The 23,682-nt window shown below is 35.4% G+C and overlaps 1 protein-coding gene across 1 annotated transcript in view; it reads left to right on the top strand.

Moving 5' to 3' along the window:
• Xrn1 (5'-3' exoribonuclease 1) overlaps positions 1 to 23,682 on the top strand; it is a 123,100-nt gene that overhangs the window by 5,629 nt on the left and 93,789 nt on the right. Inside the window, exons 2-6 of the mRNA XM_010608183.3 lie at positions 17,962 to 18,194; positions 18,867 to 18,964; positions 20,393 to 20,502; positions 20,599 to 20,709; positions 22,281 to 22,363. Of these exons, the coding sequence (XP_010606485.1) occupies positions 17,962 to 18,194; positions 18,867 to 18,964; positions 20,393 to 20,502; positions 20,599 to 20,709; positions 22,281 to 22,363 (635 nt within the window). The remainder of the gene's footprint in view (positions 1 to 17,961; positions 18,195 to 18,866; positions 18,965 to 20,392; positions 20,503 to 20,598; positions 20,710 to 22,280; positions 22,364 to 23,682) is intronic.

Raw genomic sequence — 23,682 nt, 5'->3', positions numbered from 1 at the left:
ACACATATATACTGGGAATGGAACTCAGGACCTTGTGCTTGTGAGACAGGAACAGCACCACTGAGCTAAATCTCTGACCCAGCATCAGCTCTTTGATTCATTGCTTCTTTGTAATTTTTTTAGTCTCAATTTCATTAATTTCTGCTCTGATTTTTATTATTTCCTTCCTTGTACTAGCTTTGGCTTTGAATTGTGTTTGTTTTTCTAGGACCTTCAGGTACATCATTTGATTTTTAACGTGGGCTCACTCTGTTCCTCTGATGCGGGTACTCACAGCTATAAACTTCTCTCTCAGCACTTCCTGCCTTGTGTCCTATAGGTTCCGATATGTCATACTGGCATTATCATCTGATTCAAAGAATTCTCTAATTCTTCCATGATTTCTTTTGTGACACATTGATTATTCAAGAAGGTATTGTTTAATTGCCATGTGTTGGCATAGTTTCCGTGGTTTCTGTTGCCGTTGATTTCTAATTTCATTGCACTATGATCTAATAATAGGCATGAGATAATTTTGGTTTTTTGACATTTGCTTAAGCATGCTTTTTGGGCTAGCATATAGTTTACGTTGGAGAACATTCTGTATGCTGTGGAGAAGAATGTTTATTCGGTTTTTGGATGGAACACTATAGATATCTATTAAGTCCATTTACTTGAAAGTTTGGATCTACTATGATATTTCTTTCTTGACTTTATATTGAGTTCATCTCTCTATGATAGTGGATAATGAAGTCCCCAATTATAATTGTGTTGGTGTTTATCAGATTTTTTTTATGTCCAGTAGTATTTGTTTTATGAAGTTGGGCACTGGTTTTTTTGCACATATGTTTAGAATTGTCATCTTTTCCTATTGAATTGTTCCCTTAACCAATGTGTAGTGACCTCCTTTCTTTGCCTCTTCTGATCAATTTTGGCTTGGACTTTATATGAAATTAAAATAGCTTCTCCTGCTTTTTACTAGGTTCCCATTGCATAGTTTTCCATCCTTTGATTTTTAATGTGTACATTTCTTTTTAGATTAAATGTGTTTCTTATATACTGTATATCATTGTCTGTTGTCTGTTGTTTCTTCATCCATTCTGCTAATCTATGTCTTAGGGGAATTGAAACCATTTTATTACTGAAAGGTATTGACCTATTCCTGTCATTGCATTATTTTCCTATTGCTGATTTCTTTTTGTTTTCTCCTACCCTTTCTGCTTCACTGCGCACTCTGCCTGGTGTATTCATTCTATTAGATTTCTTGGCATTGTTGGCTTCGTTATCTCTTTCTAGGATATTCTTTTTTTTTGTACCAGGGAACAAACTCAGGTCCTTATACTTGCAAGGATTCTAGGATATTCTTGAGAATTTTTGTGGTGCTGGTTTGCTGATCATGTTCTTGGGGGAGGAGGGCATGGAGACAGGCTTTTGCCCTGTAGTTCAGATCAGCCTTGAACTCACTACATAGCCCATTCTGGCCTCAAACTCAAGCAGTCCTCCTGCTTCAGCCCCCCGAGAGCTGGGCTTACAGGCATGTGCCTGTGCTGCCACACCCAGCTCAGGTCATAAATTTTTTGAAGTGCTCTTTGTCATAGAAATACCTCTTTTCTCTTATCAATTTTGAAAGAAAGTTTATCAGAATATATAAGTCTGGGTTGAAAGTTGTTATCTTTTTGTTCTGTCCTCACATTGGTCACTTCTACTGATTATACATCAGTATAATTATTTTTTTTTCTGGATTTCTGTTTGGAAGCTTTTCATGGGCTCTAGTTCTTTGATAAACTGGTCATTTGTGTTTTGTATCGTGTCTTCTTCCTCCTCTTCCTCTTCCTCTTCTTCATCTTTGAGATACTGTCTCACTATGTAATTCAGACTGGACTTGAACTCATTATATAGCATTGGTTGGCCTTAGCATCCTAAGTGCTAGGATTGCACCTGTTTGCCACGATACTTTACTCATGTTTTGTAACAATGTTTAGCTCATCTAGCTTTTTATTAGTGTTCTGTGTAAGATCTCTGGTTGTTTTGTTCATTACCTCCATTAGATATAGAAAATATAACTAATAACATAATGGAGGTAATGAACAAACCTGTATCACTGTATGGCAAATATGTACTAAAAATCACCACCACCAACAAAAAACAGATCAAGGAGGTCCTTGGTGGTGGTGTTGTGTTTTAGTACACATTTGCCATACAGTTGTCACATTCATCATAGGAAATTTGTACATGCAATGTCTTAATTCTTTTTTTCCCATTTCCCTCCCCTCCTTTCCACCCTTCGTCCCCTCTCCATTTACAAAAGCTTTGCTTCCATTTTTTCCCATCCATTCCCTTTTCCTTTCCTTCTCTGTCTCCTTCCCCCTTTCCATTTGAATATGTTTTTCCTACTTCCTAATATCTATCCTCCTTTTTGTTCCCTATCTACACTTTGGGTATCTCACTCAACAGAAACAATGCAATATTCAAACTTGCATGTCTAATTTATTTCATTTAACATTATGGTCTGCAAGTGCATCCATTTACCTAAAAATGACTCAAGTTATTCTTCTTCATGGCAGAGTAGTACTTCATTGTATATAAATACCACATTTTCTTTATCCATTCATCTTTTGATGGGCCTATAGGCTGTTTTCAAGATTTAGCTATTGTAAAGTGTAGTGCTGTAAACATAGGTATACATATGTTGATATGATGCTTTTAACTCTGAGGAAGATACCAAGAAGGGGCACAGCTGCTTCAAATGGAGCCTCTAGTTTTAGTTTTTTGAGAAGTCTCTGTACTGATTTCCATAGTGGTTGTACCCACAAACAATGGAGAAAGGATCCTCTTTCCCCCACAGCCTCGCCAACATTTGTTATTAGTTGATTTCTTGATGATAACCATTTTTTCTGGATTAAGATGGAATCTCTGTGTTGTTTTAATTTGCATTTCTCGAATGAACAGTGGTGTTGAATATTTTTTCATATATAGTGGTATTTTAGTTCATGAATGCTCCTCTTTGTCAATGATCTGGTTCGCAAGCAGAAGCATTTGGCAAAATTTTGCCAAACCCTGCATCAGGTAACGAACATAACTGCAGCATGATACTACTGTGGCCATATTTTCCAGAATTGTAGAATGAATTAAGTGTGTGAACCAAGATACCACTGTATTTATTTGCTGTTTATACTTCTTCATTTGAGAAGAGGCTATTCAAAATTCTTATATATTCTAAATTTTAGTACTTTGAGGAGTAGCTAGTAAAAAACTTTTATTCCCATTCTATGTGTTGTGTCTTCACTCTATTAGTGGTTTCTTTCCCTGCACAAAAATTTTTAATTTAGTGTGATCCCAGTTGTTGATTCTTTGTAGTATTTCCTGAGTGATTGGGGTTTTGTTCATAAAGTCCTTGCCTACACCTATATCTTCAAGAGTTTCACCTATTCTATATTCTGGGAGATTCAGTGTTTCTGTTTTTATATTTAGATTTTTGATCCATTTCAATTTTAGTTTAGTGCATGATGAGAAGTATGGGTCTAGGTTCAATTTTCAGTATGTGGAAAGCCAGTTTTCCCAGCACCATTTATTAAAGAGCTGCCTTTCTTCCAGTGAAAGTGTTTGGACCCTTTTTCAAAGATAAGGTAGCTGAGTGTGCTTGGAGTTGTTTCTGCATCTTCTGTTCTGTTTCATTGATCCTTGGGTCTGTTTATTTGCCAGTACCATGTTTTGTTTTGTTTAATCATAGTAGCTTTGTAGTATAACTCCAAATTGGGGATTGTGATGCTCCCTCCTTTGCATTTGTTGCCCAGAATTTTTTTTTCTAAGTCTCTTCTAATTCCATATGAATTTTAGGATTGTTTTCTGTAGTTCTGTGAGGTATGCTATTTATTGGTATTTTGGTTGGGATTGCATTACATCTGTATAACAGTTCTGGAAGTATGGTCATTTTGACTATATTGGTTCTGCCTATCTAAGGACTGGGTATGCTTTTCCATTTTCTTATATCCTCTTTGATCCCCTTTGTCAAAGTACAGTATTGTAGTTTTCAGTGTATAGGTCTTTTAATTTCCTTCATTAGATTGATTCCTAAGTATTTCATTTTTCTTGGCGCTATTGTGAAAGGTGTTGTTTCCCTGATTTCTCTGAGTTTATTATTTATGTACAAGTATTGATTTGTTTTGTTTTGCTTTGGTTTGGTTTGGGGTTTTTTTTTTTTTTTTTTTTTTTTTTTTTTTTTGGTACCAGGGATCAAACTCAGGATATTGCACTTGTGAGGCAGCCTGCAGCACTACTGAGCTAAATCCCTGACAGGAATGATATTGATTTTTGAGTGTTGACTTTATCTCCTGCTACACTACCAAGCTTGGTTAAGAGTCTTTTGATAGAGTTTTTGGTGACTTCATTGTAAAGTATCATATCATGAGCAAATGATGATAATTTAACTTGTACCTTTTCTGTCCTTATTTCTTTTATTTCTTTTTCTTGTCTAATTGCTCTGGCTAGTGTTTCCAGAATTACATTAAATAGGAGTGATTGTAGAAGGCATCCTTGTCTTGTTCTTGATTTTAGAGTGAAAGCTTTCAGTTTTTGACCATTCAGTATGATGTTGGCTGTTGGTTTGTCATGGATGGCTTTTATCAGACTGAGATAAAAACCTATTTCAATTTTCTTTTGGATTTTTATCATGTTGGACTTTATCAAATGCCTTTTCTGTGTCTATTGAGATTATCATATGATTTTTATCCTTAGTTCTGTTAATTAGATGTCTTACATTTGTTATTTTGTGTATGTTGAACCATCCTTGCATCCCTGGGATAAATCCTACTTGGTCATGGTGTATAACTTTCTTGATGATTTGCTGCATTCTGTTTACCAGTGTCTTTTTTATTATTCATTAAGTTTATTGGTACATTTTAAATATACATTATGATCACGTTCTTCATTGGAAATTTGTACCTGTACATGATAAATCCTGGTTCTGTTTTTTTCCCCATTCCCCTTCCGTCTCTCCCTCCCTCCATCCCTCTCTATTTACTAAAGCTTTGTTTCTGGTTTTTCCCCTTCTTTTTCCTTCTTTTTTCCTCATATTTTTTCTTTGCCTTTTCCTTTCCTTTCCCCTAATCCACCTCCCTACTTCCCCTTCCCCTTTGGACCTTTTCTTCCTATTGCACATTATTTATTTATTTATTTTTTATTTATTTATTTATTTATTTATTTTTGTACCAGGGATTGAACTTGGGTCCTTGTGCTTGCCAGTCAGGCGGCAGAACCACTGAGCTAAATCCCTGGCCCTGCACATTATTTATTACACATTTTGGCCCTTATTTACACTTTCAGTTTCTCACAGCTGGAACTAGTTGGTATTTACACACATGTGTCCTATTTATTTCACTTAGGCGTATAGATTCAGTGTTGTTTGCCAGTATCTTATTGAGGATTTTTGCATCTGTATTTATACAGGAGAGTGGCCTGTAGTTCTTTTTTTTTGGTTGGATCCTTCTCTGGTTTTTGTATCAGGGTAATGCTTGCTTCCAGGAATGAGTTTGGGAATATTGCTTCCCATTCAATTTTGATAAAGATTTTGAGGCATAGTGGCATTAAATCTTCATTAAAGTTCTTATAGAATTCAGCAATGAATCTGTCCTGACCTGGGCTTTTTGTTGTTGGTAGTATTTTTTATTCCTTCTTTGATTTCATTGACTGATACAGGATTATTTAGAATTTTTATATCTTCTTGATTCAGTTTTGGTAATTCATATAATCAAGAATCTGTCCATTTCTTCAGTGTTTTACATATTTTGTTGAATTTCTAGAATAACGACTGTTATATGCCTTAGTGTGGTTTTGCTTTGTTTTGTTTTGTTTTCCTGATCATGGCTCTTTAGGGTTTTATATGCCTCCCTTATCTGTATGTCAAATTCTTTTTCCATACTTAGAACATTTTCTGCTATTATGTGAACAGATTTTTTTATGTCCTTTGTGATATCTTCTGATTTTTCATTGATTCCCATTGATCTTATTCCTCTTTGTATCATCTAACAGCTATTGTATTGCTTTTTTGTGATCCTTTCCTTTTTTGCGGGGGTGGGGGTTGAGACAGGGTCTCACTATGTAGTTGAGACTGACCTGGAACACACTGTGTAGCCCAGGCTGGTCTCAAACTCACAGTGATTCTCCTGCCTCAGCCTCCCTAGTGCTGGGATTACAGGCCCAGCCCCCACCACCCTCAGCCTATCCTTTCCTGTTTTTAAGAAGCCTTTCATTTGATGATCACCAACCATAACCCTGTCTTCTGGATTTGATATTCTATCTTCACATTAGTTGATTCTGCTGAATACCAGTTTGAATCTATTTTATGACACCCAGTTCTTTTCTATGTTGAGCATTCATGGTTTCCTTGTCTTTCCTAAGTTCATCTATTTTTTTATCTATATGTACTCTGACTAACCATATCCTTTGTTGTGGTTATCATCTCTTTAATTATCTGTGTGATTATTTGTGTTTTGGTTTTGTCAAGAGAGTTATTTATCTCTTTTGGTACTTCTACACCTACCATTTCAAAAAGTTCAGCTGAGTGGCTTTAGGTTTCTTCCACCTCACTGCCCCCTGGATTTGCCTTGGGCAAGTTGGAAGTATTAGGTTGCATCTTGCTTCTGTGTTTTCTCATTTTCTATTTTTGTTATTGTTGTCGAATTATTTTCTGCATTGAGGCTGTTACACTGCTTATGGCAGGTATCTTTATTACTAGTATCTGTAGCTCCTAAGGAAATGACTACTTTTCAGTAAGGTCTTCTAGGTGTCTAGGTGTCTGGCTTTTGACCTTTGAATCTGCCCTGCCTCTTCTGTTTATTAGGTATGAAAGGTTGAGGCCTGTTTGGCCTAGCACCCAGATCTTTGATACTGGGCTATAGTATTGTTTATGACCCATAGACAATTTAGATATCAGCATACGAAAAAGATCAATTGATCATAACAGCTGTGTCACTTTAGCTAAAGATTCACAGTCAGTAGTAATAGTAGCAATAAATTTAGACTAGGGCTGGGAATTCAGCTCAGTGGCACCTTGCCTGCCTTGCAAGTGCAAGGTTCTGAGTTTGATCCACTGTACAAAAAAAAAAAAACCTGGAAAATGACAAACTGTGATGACTAATAATTTGCCATCTTTAACCCTAGGTAAAAGATTTTATAGTTATATAACAAGCATAAGACAAATTAGAAAATTATATACAGTAAATACTCGTTGACTAGAACAGTTTTACTCAATGGGGAGAGAATATAAAAGGGAAAAGAGAAAAAAATAGAGAAATGAAAGGACATCAGAAGCAAGGCTGGAGGACAAAGGACAATTACTCAAGCCCCAGAACACTGATGAAGAAGAGGGAAGGAAAGGAGGAGAAAACAAAAACCAGAATAAAGCAAAAACTAAAAACATTGCTCACACACGCAAAAAAATAGAAACAAAAGAAAAACAAAATATTTTAAACCAATGGGAAAGAAAAAAAGGGAACTTTATCTGTGATTTGAAGCCTATGCTTATCATCTGGTTCTACAGTTTTGTGGCAGTGTCCAGTTCAAGGTATGACTACTCTCACTGGTAGACACGCGAGGCAATCAAATCTCAGATCCGTGCTACATAATCCCAGCACTTGGGCAGTCGAGATTCAGGCTGAACCTCTGGATGTCTTTTGCTGGCCTGACCAAGGCTCCCTGACCATGGATCTCTCTTGTGAATAACCCTCACCCAGTCCCTGTTGGAATTTAACTCTGGAAGCCCTGAGATGAAGCCATTCTACAACTGCTGTGAGTTTCAGGTTCAGTTGTTCCCACCCTAAAATAGCATCCACCAGGCATTCTCTCCAGGGTATATAGCAAACACCTGGGCAGGAGCCACTCACCAGATATAGTGGTGCACAGCATCCACTGCTGTGTTCCACTGGTGCATTTCTTCCTGATTACCTGTGGATTTGCGTACTTTCCTGGGGTTTAAATTCACTCTTTCTTTTTCTCCCCAGGAGCTAAGAAGCCAAGGAAAAAGTACAAATGGCTCCTTCCTTTTTCTGAGTTGTGATGTGACTTCAGTTTCTCTGTAGGCTCCAATTTTCCCTTGAGATTCTTCCTGGGTCCCAAGGATCCACCTCCTTCCTTCTCTTCTCCAAGTTGTTATTTTCCAGTGTCTTGATCTGAAAACCTCTGTTAACTTTTCAAGTAATTTGACAGTGCGGCTTTTGCTTTCCCTATCTGGATCACATGGATCAGATTTGGGAATTTTGTTTCCTTGTCTTTTCATTTTCTATTGTTTGTTTGTTTGTTTGTTTGTTTGTTTGAGACAGGGTCTCACTGTGTAGTTGAGACTGACCCGGCACTCACTATGTATCCCAGGCTGGTCTGGAACTCCTGTCCTCCTGCCTCAGCCTCCAAAGTGCTAGGATTACAAGCATGCGCTACCACACCCAGTTTTTCTATTGTTTTTGAATTAATTTGTTTATTTACTGTGTTTAGATATGTTATCCTTTAGTGTCACGACCTTGTTGCTAATATGGATATCTCTATCTCTCCGTCTCTTCATACAGGGTCTTGCTATGTAGTTGACTCATTTTGAACTCACTATATAGCCCAGCCTGGCCTCAAACTTACAGCAGTCCTCTTGTCTCAGCCTCCCAAGTGCTGAGATTACAGATGTTCACCACCACACCTGGCCAGTCTTCTTTAGTCAGTCTTCTTTTCAGTGATTCATTGTAGTCTTTTGCCTCTGTCGTAGGATCCAATCACCTTTGTTAATTTGGGTGGAGAGTCTGCAGTGTATTGGCCTAGCTCCCAATCTGTCATGGTCCATACACCATAATATTATTAATGTCATAGAGGTAATCAGGGGTATTGGCACACAAAACCTATTAATAGCAACCTTGCGAATATCAAGTAGATCAGCAACAGTAATATTGTCTGAGACAAAATAGATACATAAGAACCATCAGTGTACTACCCTTAACCTTAGAAAATATTCTACAATCGTAGTATATAACAAATATTGACATACAGCAAGTATCTATTAAATAGAGTAACTATACCTCCACTAATAATATATATATATATATATTTTTTTTGTACCAGAGATCGAACTCAGATCCTTGTGCTTGTGAGGCAGGCAGCAGAACCACTGAGCTAAATCCCTGGCCCCTACACTAATGATAGAAATCAAGAGTAGTAATATAGAGTTAACTAACTAAAGATTAATAAACCTTAATGGTTATAATATTAAAGACATGGGGTATTGGAAATGGAAGAATGAAAAAAGAAAAATTTGAAAAATTAAACAGTGGGAAAAAAGTGAGACAAAGGATCTAGTATATTTATAGATATATCTGGGATATTTATAGAATTTTGTAATGGCAACAGAGAAAACCAACAAGAAAAAGAAGATAAAAGAAAAAAATGGAGAAAAATAGAAATAATATGGAGAATTAAAATAAAATAGAAAAAAATTAAAAGGAAACAAGGAAGGGAAACAAGAAAATAGGAATAAAAATGAAAAGAAAGAAAAAGAAAACAAGTCCAAAAACAGAAGAAATATTATTTTTTTCATCTGTATTTTTGAGTGAGTGGTTTCCTTCTAAGATCTCCTTTTGGAGTCCAGGAAGTCTCATATTTCTCCACCTAGCCTTATAGATTGTGGACTTGTGAAGTACACCACATTTTCCAGAGGCACCTCTAATTGCCCTAGGCCAGTGATGGTGAACCTTTTAGGGCTTTCAGTAATACAGCTTGTTGCAGCATGTGTGCCATAGGTTCACCACCTGCCCTGGGTTATGGCAGTGTCCACACCAAGACGTCTTTACTCAGGCTGGTAAATAATGAAGGCAATCAGACCTCAGGTCTGTGCTGGATCCATCCCCATCCCGGTTAGAGTGATCTGATCTTTTTTTTCTTTGACAGAAAAGAGTAGGGACTTTACTTGAAGATCTCTAAATGAAGAATACGTTAGTGTCTCCTAAACAACTGAAGAAAAAGACAAAGTGAAGATAGCTTTATAGCCAGGCATATTTGTGCATACCTATAATCCCAGCACTTGGGAGGCCGAGGCAGGAGGATCTCTGTGAGTTCAAGGCCAGTTTAAGCTACATAGTGAGTTCAGGGACATCCTGAACTACAAAGCAAGACTCTGTCTCCAAAAAAAAAAAGCTTCATAAAGGTGAAAGGTGAAACTTTGCTTATACTCACATTGTTACATTACATTGAAGGTTAGTTGCTGGTTGGGTTTCTAGAGTTTATAGCAGCACTACTAAGAAAGAAAGGGAAAACAGTTCCAGAGACATTTTTTCAATCATTGGTTGAATGGTGTAGCTCAGTGGTAGAGCGTGTGCCTAGCACATACAAGGCCCTATGTTCAATTCCCTCTACTGCACACATACACACCCCATTATCATCATCATTTTTACCATAGCACCAACTCATCCTTCACTTATCTTCAGAGTTTAGAGAGTACCAATTTATGACCATCAGTGGCCAAGTACAGTTCAGCAGTATTCTGGATTTGTTATAGGCAACCATTCATTTCTTTCTAGAAATCAGCTTACGCCTCCTGTTATCAGACTTTACTTAGGGGAAAGAAACTGTGTATATGTATGTATTTATTGTCACAGGATTTGAGGAAAGGAAGAAAGTAACCACTGTATCTTGATCTGTCTTTACAAATTAAAGGTCATACGATTGTTATTGTAAACGCTTAGAGCATGCTGATTATAATCCATCATAATGCCATTAGAATAGTGAACACTTCTGTAGATATGATGCTGTTTTAAATGCTTCACATGCATGAATTCGTTTAATCATACCAGTTCTAGTATTACCTCCATTTTGTAGCTGAGAAAGCTGAGTCACAAAAAGACTGTTACCTAAAATTGTTACTGTTGATAATGTGTACTCTAGTAGAGCCTCTGCTTTTTTTCCCAAAAATATACTTAACAAAATTTACCATCTCAACTGTTTTTAAGTATTCAGTTCACTAATGTTGAGCACATTCATATTTTTGTGCTAAGCCTGTACTTTAAAAAATAGTCTTGGGGGCTGGAGATTTAGCTCAGTGGTGCCACTGCCTGCCTTGCAAGCACAAGGTCCCAACCAAGTTCAGTCCCCAGTACCAAAAGCAAAACCAAAACCAAACCAAAACAAAAAATAGTCTTGGGTAGGGTTTAACTCAGTGGTGCCACTCTTCCCTCCAAAGTACAAGGTCCTGAGTTTAATCCCAGGTAGTAAGAAAAAATAAATAAACAAATAAAGTCTTGCCAGGCATGGTAGCACAAGCCTGTAATCCCAGCATTCTGGTTGCTGAGACAAGAAGATCACCAAGTATGAGGCCAGCCTGGGCTACATAGTGAGTTCAAGGTCAGCCTTACTAAATAGTAAGACCCTGTCTCCAAAAAAAAAAAAAACAACAACAACAACTCAAAAAAACAGTAGTTGTCTGTGCATTTTTGCTTGAATATGCATCTTAGTTATGAAAATTTAAAGTTTCAAATTATAGGGAACCCATGTTGACATTTCCATTTTAAAGTCTTTGCTGTTGTGTAGGGAGCTTGTCTTACTCTGTTGCCTTCACTGAATTAGTAAATTTCCCAACCCCTCACAAGATGTATGGCATATAATGGGTATTCAGTAACTATTTATTGAGTCAATCCATTTATTAAAATATGTATAGCATTTTTCCATTATTGTATAAAAATGAAGCCAGGGAAGGTAGCACATACCTGTAATACCAGCACTTGGGAAACTGAGGCAGGAGGATCACCCCAAGTTTGAGGCCAGACTGAGCTACATAGTGATTACCCTGAGCTATATAAAGCAAAACCCAATCTTAAAAAAATGATAATATAAAATAAAATAAAAATTAATTGAGAAAATCTTGAAATTTAAAAAAAAATGAAAGATTCACAGTGAGAGTGGATAAGGTGGAAAGATTCTAGAAACATTTGGATATGTAAACTAGGAAACTCAACAAAATACCTGTGACTATTAGATACATGGAGTTGAGAGTTGTGGAATATAAATAACCTTAAATTTTTTAACTTATAGTGTAGTAACACTGGAAAGAGAAACAGTTTTGGCAACAGAATTTCTCTTTCTTTTTCTTTTCTTTTCTTTCTTTCTTTTTTTTTGTGTGTGTGGTAGTGGCACCACTGAGCTAAATCCCCAGTCCTTGGCAGCATAATTTCTTTATGAATAACATTTTATTGAAAGCTCTTACTTTATCCACCATATTAGCCAGAGGTTAATCATCTTATGTTTTACTAATCTGAAATCTAACAGAATTCTTAAAGGATTTCTTTTCTAAAAGGAAAATTATAAGTGTTTTTTTCCAGAGTATAAAATGTGTCTTCATTGTTTTAAAACTCAAGATAGTAAAAAAAATACCATGAAAGTTATTATGTAGCCAGGCATGGTGGTGCACACCTGCAATCCCAGCACTCAGGAGGCTGAGGCAGGAGTATTGCTGTGAGTTCGAGACCAACCTGGGCTATGGAGTGAGTTCCAGGGCAGTCTGAACCACATAGTGAGAGCCTGTCTCCAAAAAGGAGGGGGGGTTACCTCAGTGGTTCCACCACTTGACATGCAAGCACAGGGACACAAGTTTGATCGCCAGTACCAAAAAAAAAAAAAAAAAAAAAAAAAAAAAAGAAAGTTATTATATAATCAGGAAAGCTAAAAAAAACCTGAAGTTCCATGTCAGACTGACCACTAATAACATCTTGTTTCTATATACTTCCTATCATTTCTATGAAGATAACATGTAATTATTTCTACAAATAATATACTTGCTACTTTATAACTTGCCTTCCTCACTGATTGTATATGTTATGCATTTTATGGCTAATATCTGTATAATAATTTATAACTGCTATGTAACATTCTACCTATGAATGTACCATCATCGGTTTTTTATTTTTAGGTATTTGGGTTCTTGTCATTTTTTAAAATCTTTTCTGAACAGTTATACCATGGATTTTTAAAATTTATATCTTTATAAGTTTATCATTTCTGATGATTTCTCAGAATAAATTTCCAATAATAGAAATCCTGAAGCAAAAATACACACACTGTAAATATTGACACATACTTTCAGATTAGTTACACTGATTTATATTCTCATCTCAAAGTGTTGGCTAGAAATACTATTTCTTTTTTCTAATTCTGTGATTTTCTTCTCTAAGGTGGAGGTGCTAAATATTTATCTTTAAAGTTATTATATGTAAGTGAGAGAATGAATATTTAGCCTAATGTTTGAAACCTAATAAGTGCACAGTAAATGCCAGCTGTTATTTTTAATAACATGAAATTGCATTTCTCTAAAACACTGTCAATGCAGGGTATCATGAGTCTTTACAAACATGGAGAAAATAATTTATCATTTCAATTTGAAATTTTGAATGATGAGTATCTTATTTCTATGCTACTGTCTATTTACTTCATGATTTTGGCCTTTTCCCATCCTAAAAATATCAAAATACTTTGTGCATGCGCACACACGTGCACGCACGTGTGTGTGTGTGTGTGTGTGTGTGTGTGCGTGTGTGTGATTTTGGTTTTGCCTGTTTGTTTTTTTGTTTGTTTTTCCTGAGAAAGAGTCTTGCTCTGTAGTCTAGCCTGGTACTTGAACTCAAAATATAACACAGGCTGGCCTTGAACTTGCAGCAATCCTCCTGCCTCAGCCTCCTAAGTTCTGGGATGATCGGTATGCACTACCACACCCATATATATATATTTTTTTTTTTCAAGTTACACTTCATATTTTAAATTTTTTAATCCTTCTCAGTTGTATTGTTGTTTGAGACGTGATCTCACTGTGTTGCCCTGGCTGACCTTCATCTCCTGGGCTCAAGCAATCCTTCTGCCTCAGCTTCCTAAGTAGCTGGGACTGCTTACATATATACCATGTGCCTGGCTCTTCTGGAATTTTGTTATAAGGTCAGTTAAAGTTTGCTTTCCAAATAGGTTGGTACCCCATCCCTTTCTTTGTCTGATTTGAAATGTTCTTATATAATAAATTTCCATATACTCGGGCTACCTGCTTCAAACTGTTTTATTATTTTTAATTTATCAAGGGCATGTTTTCTCCCTTATTCTTCCTGGCTATTATTGCATATTTATTCTCCTAGAGCAGTGGCAGCAAACCTATGGCATGCGTGCTGCAGTGGCTAATTGTATCACTGAACGCTGTGAAAAGTTTGCCATCACTGTCCTAGAGAAACTTAGGAATCTTTTTTGTAAAGATTCCTCCAAAAATACTTCAAAATTTTCATTGAGGTTTTTGGATTTCTTAAACTGTAAATTTTGAATTTTTAAAAAACTATCATTTCAGTTGAGGCTGTTTGTTACATAATAAGAGCATTTAAATTTTTTTACATGATGATTAGTACAATACTGTATAAGTGATTATTTTATAAATGTTTTTGCAGTGTTCACTGATTCAAAGGCCAAAACATTTTTCTTCCCATGAAATTTATTGGTACATCTCAGGTGTACATTATCACCACATTCATCACTGGGAACTTGTACCTGCACACGATGTATCTTGGTTCTTGTTTTGTCCCCATTCCCCATCCCTCCCCTCCATTCCTCTACCCCTCCCTATTTACAAAAGTATTTGTTTCCATTTTTTCCTTCTTTTCTCATGTTTTTCTCCTCCCCCCACCTACTTCCCCTTCCCTTTTGGACCTTTTCTTCCTACCTCACATTATCTATTATACATTTTAGTCTTTTGCACTTTCCATTTCTCACACCAGAAAAACTATCCTGTATTTACACATGTGTGTCCTATTTATTTCACTTAAGAGTATGGCCTCAGTGTGCATCCATTTAGCTCTAAATGTCACTAGTTTATCATTCTTTATGTCTCAGTAGTACTCTGTTTTATTTAAAAAAAAAAAACAAAAACAAAAAACAATTCCAGGGATGGGTATGTAGCTCAGTGGCACCATGCCTGCCTGCCAAGCAAAAGGTCCTGAGTTCAGTCCCCAGTACTGGAAAAAAAAAAACAAACAAAAAACAAAAAGCCCACATCTTTAACCATTTATTAGTTAATGGGCAATTGGGCTGTTTCTAAGCTTTAGCTATTACGAACTGTGCCGTTATAAACATGGGTGTACATATATCACTGTAGTATATTCTTTTGGGAAAATACCCCGCAGGGGGATGGCTGCATCAAATGGGACTTCTAATCCTAGTTCTTTGGGGAATCTCCCCACTGATTTCCACAGTGGTTGCACCGGTCTACACTCCCAGCAACATGGAAAAGTGTTCCCAACAGCCCCACCAGCATTTGTGGTTGTTTGATTTCTTGATAGGGCATCCATGAAAGGCCAGAAGTTTTCACCCAAAAGGTGTGCCATTTTTTCAAAAATAGTAAAATGTACAAGATATGATTGAAAATTAATTAAATGTTTTTGAGTTTTTTTCATCAGTACATGTATGCAGTATGTAATGTTTATGTTCCTTGTGTGGAGTTGGTAATATACACAACACATCTTAATTTATTTTTCATCCCTACCTCTCTCCTCCTCCTCTTTTTCCCTCTTCCCTCCATCTCTTGAGCACCTTCACATTTTAAAAAACACCTATCTTACTCGGTGTGGTGGCATATGCCTGTGTAATCCTATCTCCCTACTTTCTATTATTTATCCTTTATTTTACTCTTTATTTATAATTTGGGTTTCTTAAATAAGAGAAACCACACCATATTTAAGCTTGTGTGTCTGATTTATTTCACTTACCGTTATGGTCTCAAGGTGCATCCATTTGTTTATAAATGACTCAAGCTTGTCTTTCTTTATGGCAGAGTAGTATTCCATTATGCATAAATACCACATTTTCTTTATCCATTCATCTCTTGATGAATGTCTTTCAAGATTTAGCTATTGTGCTGCCAAAAACAAGGGTATACATGCATTACTATATAATGTGATGTCTTTATTTCAGGAAGATAACCGGAAGGAGAATAGCTGTGTCAATGTAATTTCTAGTTTTAGTTTTTTGAGAAATCTCCATAAGAAAACTAGTTTTTAAATTTAAACTAAAAGACTCATTGCCATAAACCCCCCCCCCCGTCAAAGTACTATCCCTCACCTCAGACATGTTTAACCACCTTTCTTGCCAATTTGTGACGCAGTCCTGGATGTCCTCCTTTGTGAATGTCGTTAATTGTGCTGCTTCCACATCCTGAATTGATTCAAAACATTTACCATTCATGGTCACAGTGCCAGATCCAGTGAATACAGCAGATGAGGACATACCGTAATTTTTTTATTTCACAGAAATGGTTGTAACAGTTTGCTCCACAAAGAATGATCAAATGATATGGTAAATGTTTAAGTTTAAAAAAATTATTGCAAGATACCCTGTAACCCTCAAAATGCAAAAGTATTCCCCATTACTTAGAACACACCACATCATTCTTAACAATGTATCTTTTACTAAAATAAAATGTTTTAACTTAGACAATAACTATATTATTTATCATCCTTTGTATTGTTACTTGTACAGTTTTAAAACTTCAATTTCTGTTGCAGAAGTAGTTTTCATTATGTTTATACAAGGATTGCCCATTATGTTTTTATTTTTTTTTCCCCATGGAAGGAGGCACTTCATTTTCTGTGAAAAAAAAAAAACACTAAAGTTAACTCAACATTAACACTTATGTGAAACACGTCAAAGAAAATAATTCTAGTACACATAAGAGTAATTTTTTTTCCTCATTGAGTTTATTGGTACATTTTAGATATACAGTACAGTTACATTCATCATTGGGATCTTGTACCTTTACATGACAGGTCTTGGTTCTCATTTTTTCACCTGTCCCTGCCCTCCCTTCACCCCTCCTGCCTCCCCCTTTAAAAACATTTTATTTCCATTTTTTCACTTTCTCATATTTTTTCTTTTCCCTTATTCCCTTTCCCCTACCATTCCCACTTTCCCTACACCTTTGGCCCCTTTCTTCCTATTTCACATTGTCTGTTATATCATTAGGATCTTATGTATTATTAAGTCAAAGTACTGGGCCAGGGATTTAGCTCAGTGGTGCCACCACCTGCCTTGTAAGCACAAAGTCCTGAGTTCAATCCCAATACCACCCCCCAAAAAATCAGCATCTTTCTATGTAGTCCATACTGGACTTGAACTTGGAATTTTCTCCCTCAGCTTGCCAAGTGCTGGGATTACAGACGTTCCATACTATGCCCAGCTAGAAATTTTCTTTAACATGTGAAACAGAACTCCACTGTAAATTCTTTGATTACACTATATAATGTAACATTTAATATACCCATTTCAGTTCCCTCTTTGTGTATATTTGTTTTGATAGTGTTCTCCTTACTTACTCACAAACATTTAAATGGAAAAAAGTAAAGGTCTTTTTAGTAGATTCCTGTTAGTCAGAGTTTAGAAATTAATCCAAATTTCACATACAACATTTAACATTCCCTAAATTTCTTGGCATAATCTTAAGATTTTAAGAAAATGTAATAAAAATAATGTAATCAAACCAGGTGACTGTAGTAATGAAACCAAGTATACAATAAGGCTTTAAATCATTTTTAAAACCTTATAATAAACACGTACACACAGCCTTTTGATAGAAATGGGCATTATGTTACCCACTATAGAGGAAATAGAGGCTTTAAGGAAATACCTAGTAGTAGAAAGGAAGGAAACTAATATTTTGAGTGCCAAATGAACCAAGCACTTTATTTGGTTTTTTCCTGAGGTAGTTTATTTGGTGTAGGTAGATCATTTCTTGACAGTAAATTTGATCAAGCTATTGGACCATTATGTAACTATACACAATTCTTCCATTCTGCATTTTTTTCTTTATTCAAGTGTTATTGTCCACTCCATTTTTTGAAAATAATAAGAATGCCTACACTCTGTTTTTAATCATTGAATAATCACTTTCCACAGAAGCTAATCCGTGGTTATGATTAATGATCTTAAGCTTGTGTCTTTGTTTTTTAGATCCCTGAATTTGACAACTTGTACCTGGATATGAATGGAATTATACATCAGTGCTCTCATCCTAATGATGATGATGTCCACTTTAGAATTTCAGATGACAAAATCTTTACTGACATTTTTCACTACTTGGAGGTGTTATTTCGCATTATTAAACCTAGGAAAGTGTTCTTTATGGCTGTTGATGGTGTCGCTCCTCGAGCAAAGATGAATCAACAGCGTGGGAGGCGTTTTAGGTAAAACATTTAAAGACAACGTAACAGCATATCTTCTGGTCATGTTTATTTTCTGTTTAAATTCCCCTAGAAATAGGATTATCTCCTACTCATAATGTCATATTTTACCAGTCAAGTAGGAGGAAATAGAAAACTATGATTTTATAATTGTGTTTTATATAATATTCTTAGAGATTATTAGAGATATTTAAGATAATAAAATGATTAAGATCATTAAATTATAATACACAGGGGCTGGGGATTTAGCTCATTGGTTCCGGTGCCTGCCTCTTAAGCGCAAGGTCCTGAGTTCGATCCCCAGTACAAAAAAAATTATCATATATATAATGTCTAAAGCTATAAAGAGGTTTTAACTTTGTTTCTGGCTTAAATTTGACATCTATTTCTAATATAAATTACTTTGAAAGTGCTTATAATGTGTTGTGTCTTTTACTGTCTTGATATCCAAGTTCTCTAGTTCTTATATGAAAATTTCAGTTCTTTTATAAAAACAAAGAAATCTGAGTCTTATCAATTACATTATTTCAAAACAAATATTCTTGAACATTAAAACTGATGAATTAATATTTAATTAAAATATCTAAATAGCAGTTTATAGAAAGGTTACTTTTTTTCAGAAAGTTTAAGGTGTTTTGTTTTGTTTTCTTTTCTTTTCTTTTCTTTACCTGTAAGGTCAGCCAAGGAGGCAGAAGACAAAATTAAAAAGGCAATTGAAAAGGGAGAAATACTTCCTACAGAGGCCAGGTTTGATTCCAACTGTATTACACCAGGTAAATTCACTGAGAAAAAAATTCTGAAAAAATTAAAATTAATTTGAAAATTAATTGTTTCAAATGTATTTTTATTTACAGGACTTTATTTAGGTCCTGGGGTTCCAGTATTTTCCATATATTTTCCCACTTGTATCTGATCATAAGCTAGTTGGGCCACATTAGTCACAAGTGTCTCATAAAGTCCCAGTGTAGGAATTTCAGATATTAATAAGAACAGGTATGGTTCAGGACTCTCCAATAGTATGAAACAGTCTCGATGAGGTTGTGATTTACCAATTTTGTATAGTTTATTTGTGGTTTCAGGATAAGAAACCCATTCTCCTAATTCACCTTTCTACTCCACCTCTCAAAGGTAGTTAAAATTTCTGTGACTTTAAGGAAAATAAATATAGTACATATATCAGTACTAAAACAGGTTCATGACAGGGCCACAATTTGTATGTCTTGTTGCCAGGTGGCTTGAATCACCAGTGGTGCATGCATGACTATCCCACTTTTACCATCAGTGGTACAAGCTGACCGATGGGACAGTTGTGCAGCTACTACTGGTGATGCAAGCTACCGATTGCACAGCCATGCATATATCACCAGTGGTTCAAGCCAGGAGAATGTGTTAATTTAATTGTATATACAGCAGCATACTCTATACTCTTAAGGAGCTTTTTCTATCATCATTATATTCCTTTACTTGAACAAACATACTAAAATATAACTTTCTCATGAATTCTTTATTAGCAATAGTAATTTTATCTTTTGCAGCGTGCCTTAGATACACATTACTCAAAAACCAATTTTATTCTGATTGTAGTTTTAAGACTGTATTGCCTTTGACCATTATATGTGATTTTCCTAAAACAAAATCATTGCAAACTCAATTTCCAGATCAGTAATTTTCAGATTAATAATAATGATGTTGTTGTTATAATTATTGGCAGGCTAATTAAAGTTGCATTCTGACAAAAATACTACAGAGTCCAGCAAAAGAAGATTGAGGTTCATTAGAGTCTAAACTTCGCTCTTTATAATATGTAAAAATATGTGAAGCACAGTCATAGACAGCAATAAATCCTGACTTTCCCTCACCAACACTGAATTCATCCAGGATAGCTAAGGTCACTTGAAACAGGATGTTTGCTAGGGCATGGTACAACATTTCTTTTTTTTTTTTTTTTTTTTTTTGTACCCGAGGTTAGAACTCAGGTCCTTGCACTTGTGAGGCAGGCACTGAGGAACCACTGAGCTAAATCCCTGGCCCTGACATTTCTTGCTTTTAGGATAAACAAGAACACTTTTGACCTTTTTCAAAGATGCTATCTATATGCTCCTGTTTCTTGGATAGCCAGAGCTGATTGTTATGCTGTCATTGAGAACTCATTGTTTTTATGTCTTTCTCAGATTAACTTTTTAAATCCTTTGTGTTTATAGGGACTGAATTCATGGCCAGGTTACATGAACATCTGAAGTATTTTGTAAATATGAAAATTTCCACAGACAAGTCATGGCAAGGAGTTACCATCTACTTCTCAGGCCATGAGGTTATCATCTTTTTTTATTTTAAATAATTTTTAAAAATTCATTTAATATTCTGAAGCATAGCATTTTACCATACTTTTTTAAAACATTATATTTAGACTCCCGGAGAAGGAGAACATAAAATCATGGAATTTATCAGATCCGAAAAAGCAAAGCCAGATCATAACCCAAACACCAGACACTGTCTTTATGGTCTAGATGCTGACTTGGTAGGTATAATATTGTTATGTAAGATTATGCCATTGTAAGTAAATATCTAAGATTTAATGTCATACAGGAATCTTACTGGTAACAAATATAGAAGACATAATAATTATTGCTTCTTTGGCCCTTACTAAAATTCTAAAACAATTGGGAAAATAAAGGGTTTTCGGTTTTGATTTTTGCCATCTTTATGATCAACTGGTCTCTATATTTTACAAATATGCCTAACCCAACTGCTGCAAGTATCCTTCTGATGTCAGGAAATGGAATCTTTTTTTTACCTTCAGGCTCATGACTGTTTCTGACAACTCTGTGACCCAAGTACCTTTACTAAAAATCTTTAACATTTTATTAGGAAATTGTCAAACTAAATGAAAATAGGAAAGATAAACTATGCATGAAGCACACCTATACTCCCACCTACACAGGAGCTTGGGGCAGGAGGACTGAAAGCTCAAAGCCAGCCTGAGCAATTAGTGAAACCCTGTCTAAAAATACCTTTTTTTTAAAGTCTGGGAATGTAGCTCACTTCTTTCTTGATTTAATTCCTAGTACTACAAAAAATAAAAATAAAATTAAAAAAATTTTAAAAGATAATAGTATGATGACCTTTCCTGTGTCCTTCATTTACTTAATTGTTTAACTCCCATCCCTAACTGTCTCCTATCTCTTCTACCATACCACTCTGGGTTATTAAAGCAAATCCCAGACATTCTATCATTTAATCTGTACATTTTTACTTTTCTTTTCTTTTGGTACTTGGGATTGAACTCAGGACCTTGAGCTTGTGAGGCAGGTGGTGGCACCACTGAGCTACATCCCCAGCCCTTTTACATAATTTTTTAAAGGACGTTTTTTACAGTTTAAAAATAACTTTTTTTTTTTTTTTTTTTTAATTTTTGGTGTTTTGAAACAGGGTCTTGCTATGTTGTCAGGCTGGCATTGAATTATGTAGCCCAGGCTGGACTCCAAAACTAGCGTCAATCCTCCTGCTTCAGCCTTCCAAGTGCTGGAATCGCAGGTGTGTGTCTCCAAGCCTGGCTAAAATAAAATATGTAAATACAGTGTCATCCCACATAAAACAAATTAATAGTCAGTGCTTAATATGTAAATACCAGTACGTATTGTCATCTCTTTGATTGCATCATAAACTTGCGGGGGTTTTTGCTATTGGAAACAAAGCAGTGTACATTGCATTTTATTGATATGTCTCATTAGACTTTTGAATTAACTTTGGGGATTAGAATACTATATAAGAAAATTAGTTGAAAGTTAATTTAGAATGTTTGGGGTTGTTTTTTGAATTAAGAAAGTTTAGGGAATTATAGAGAGAAGAAAGCTAGAATGGGCAGAACAGCAGTTATAAACATCATGGGATTCAAAGTTAAACATGTTTTTCCTAGAAAAGTACACTTACTTTATCTCATTCATATTCTGCAAATGGATCATATTTTTTGTATTTATATATTTAATGTACTAATTATTGTTCTGTGTAGAAATATTTCTAGTAGCTTTTGTGAATCTGATAAAATAAGTAGTGGGAGAATAGAAACATTTCATAATCATTTTTCCACAGATCATGCTTGGATTAACAAGTCACGAGGCACATTTTTCTCTTTTAAGAGAAGAAGTTCGATTTGGTGGCAAAAAAACTCAGAGGTAAATCATCTAGCATACAAGTTGAACCAAAGAACAAAAATTAAGCCCCTTGGCTGTCATGACTTTCCTCATGGTAGCCAGCCCTGCTTTCCCCAGGGTGTCCTTTTATCTTGCTTTTTTCTCCTTTTACTTAGCCAAAGCTCACTCAGAGAGCCAGTTTCTCCTCCATTCTTCACTTTTACTTTCTAGAATAAATTTTGCCAGTACCTAAAAAAAATTAAGCCCCTTATCAGATACATAGTCTGCAAATATTTTTCTCTCAATTTATTGATGGCCTTATCACTCTGTTAATAGCATCATTAATACACAAAAATTTTTGATATATTTGTTTATCATCTTTTGCTGTTTTTATTTTTAATATAATATCCAAGAAATCTTTGCTAAATCCAACATTATAAAGCTAGTATCTCCTATGTTTTATTCTAAGAGTTTTAGTTTTTATTCTTGGGAAGGTTTTAGTTGTTTAATTTTATTTTGCTCTGCTTTGCTTTTGTTTGCAATATCTGCATCAAACCCAGAGGCTATCATAAGCTAGAAAGCACTCTGTGATTGAGCTATATCCCAAGCCCTCTGTTTTATAGTTATGACTTTTATATTTAGGTCTTCGGTCCATTTCTAGTTAATTTTTGTATATGATGTAAGGTAAGAGTCCAACTTTATTCTTTTGCACGTAGACATTTGTTTTTCCTAGCACTATTTGTTGAAAAGACTTTTCTTATTAACCAGGTGTGGTGGCACATACCTATAATCTCAGCACTCCAGGAGGCAGAAGGATGATTATAATAAGTTTGAGGCCAGCCTGGGCCACCTAGTGAGTTCAAGGCCATGCTGAACTACATAGTGAGACCCTGTCTCAAAAATAAAAAAACTTTTCTTTTGAATAACTTGGTACCCTAGTTGAAAATCATTTGATCATATATACAAGATTTTATTTTTTACACTCAGCATTCTGTTCCATCGATCTATAGTAGTGATGGCAAACCTATGGCACTCATGCCACAGCAGGTTGTTTATATCATTGAAAGCTGTAAAAGGTTTGCCATCACTGATCTATAGCCCATCTTTGTGCCAGTATCAGTGTTTTGATTAGTATAGCTTTATACTGTTTTGAAATCAGGAAGAATGAGATGGCCTTTTTTTCTCCCAAGATTGTTTTTTCTATTCAGGATCTCTTGAAATTACATATGATTTTTAGGACAGATTTCTCTATTTTTGTAAAAAATATCTTGGAGTTTTGATAGGAATTACATTGCATTTGTAGATCCCATTGGGCATCTTTTTTTTTTTTTTTTTTTTTTTTTTTTTTTTTTTTGGGGGGT

Source organism: Fukomys damarensis, unplaced genomic scaffold (genome assembly GCF_012274545.1).
Source record: "Fukomys damarensis isolate Sample0158 unplaced genomic scaffold, DMR_v1.0_HiC HiC_scaffold_37, whole genome shotgun sequence".
NCBI lineage: Eukaryota > Metazoa > Chordata > Mammalia > Rodentia > Bathyergidae > Fukomys > Fukomys damarensis.
The sequence above is the reverse complement of the archived record's forward strand: the minus strand, read 5'-3'. Positions and strand labels throughout refer to the sequence as shown.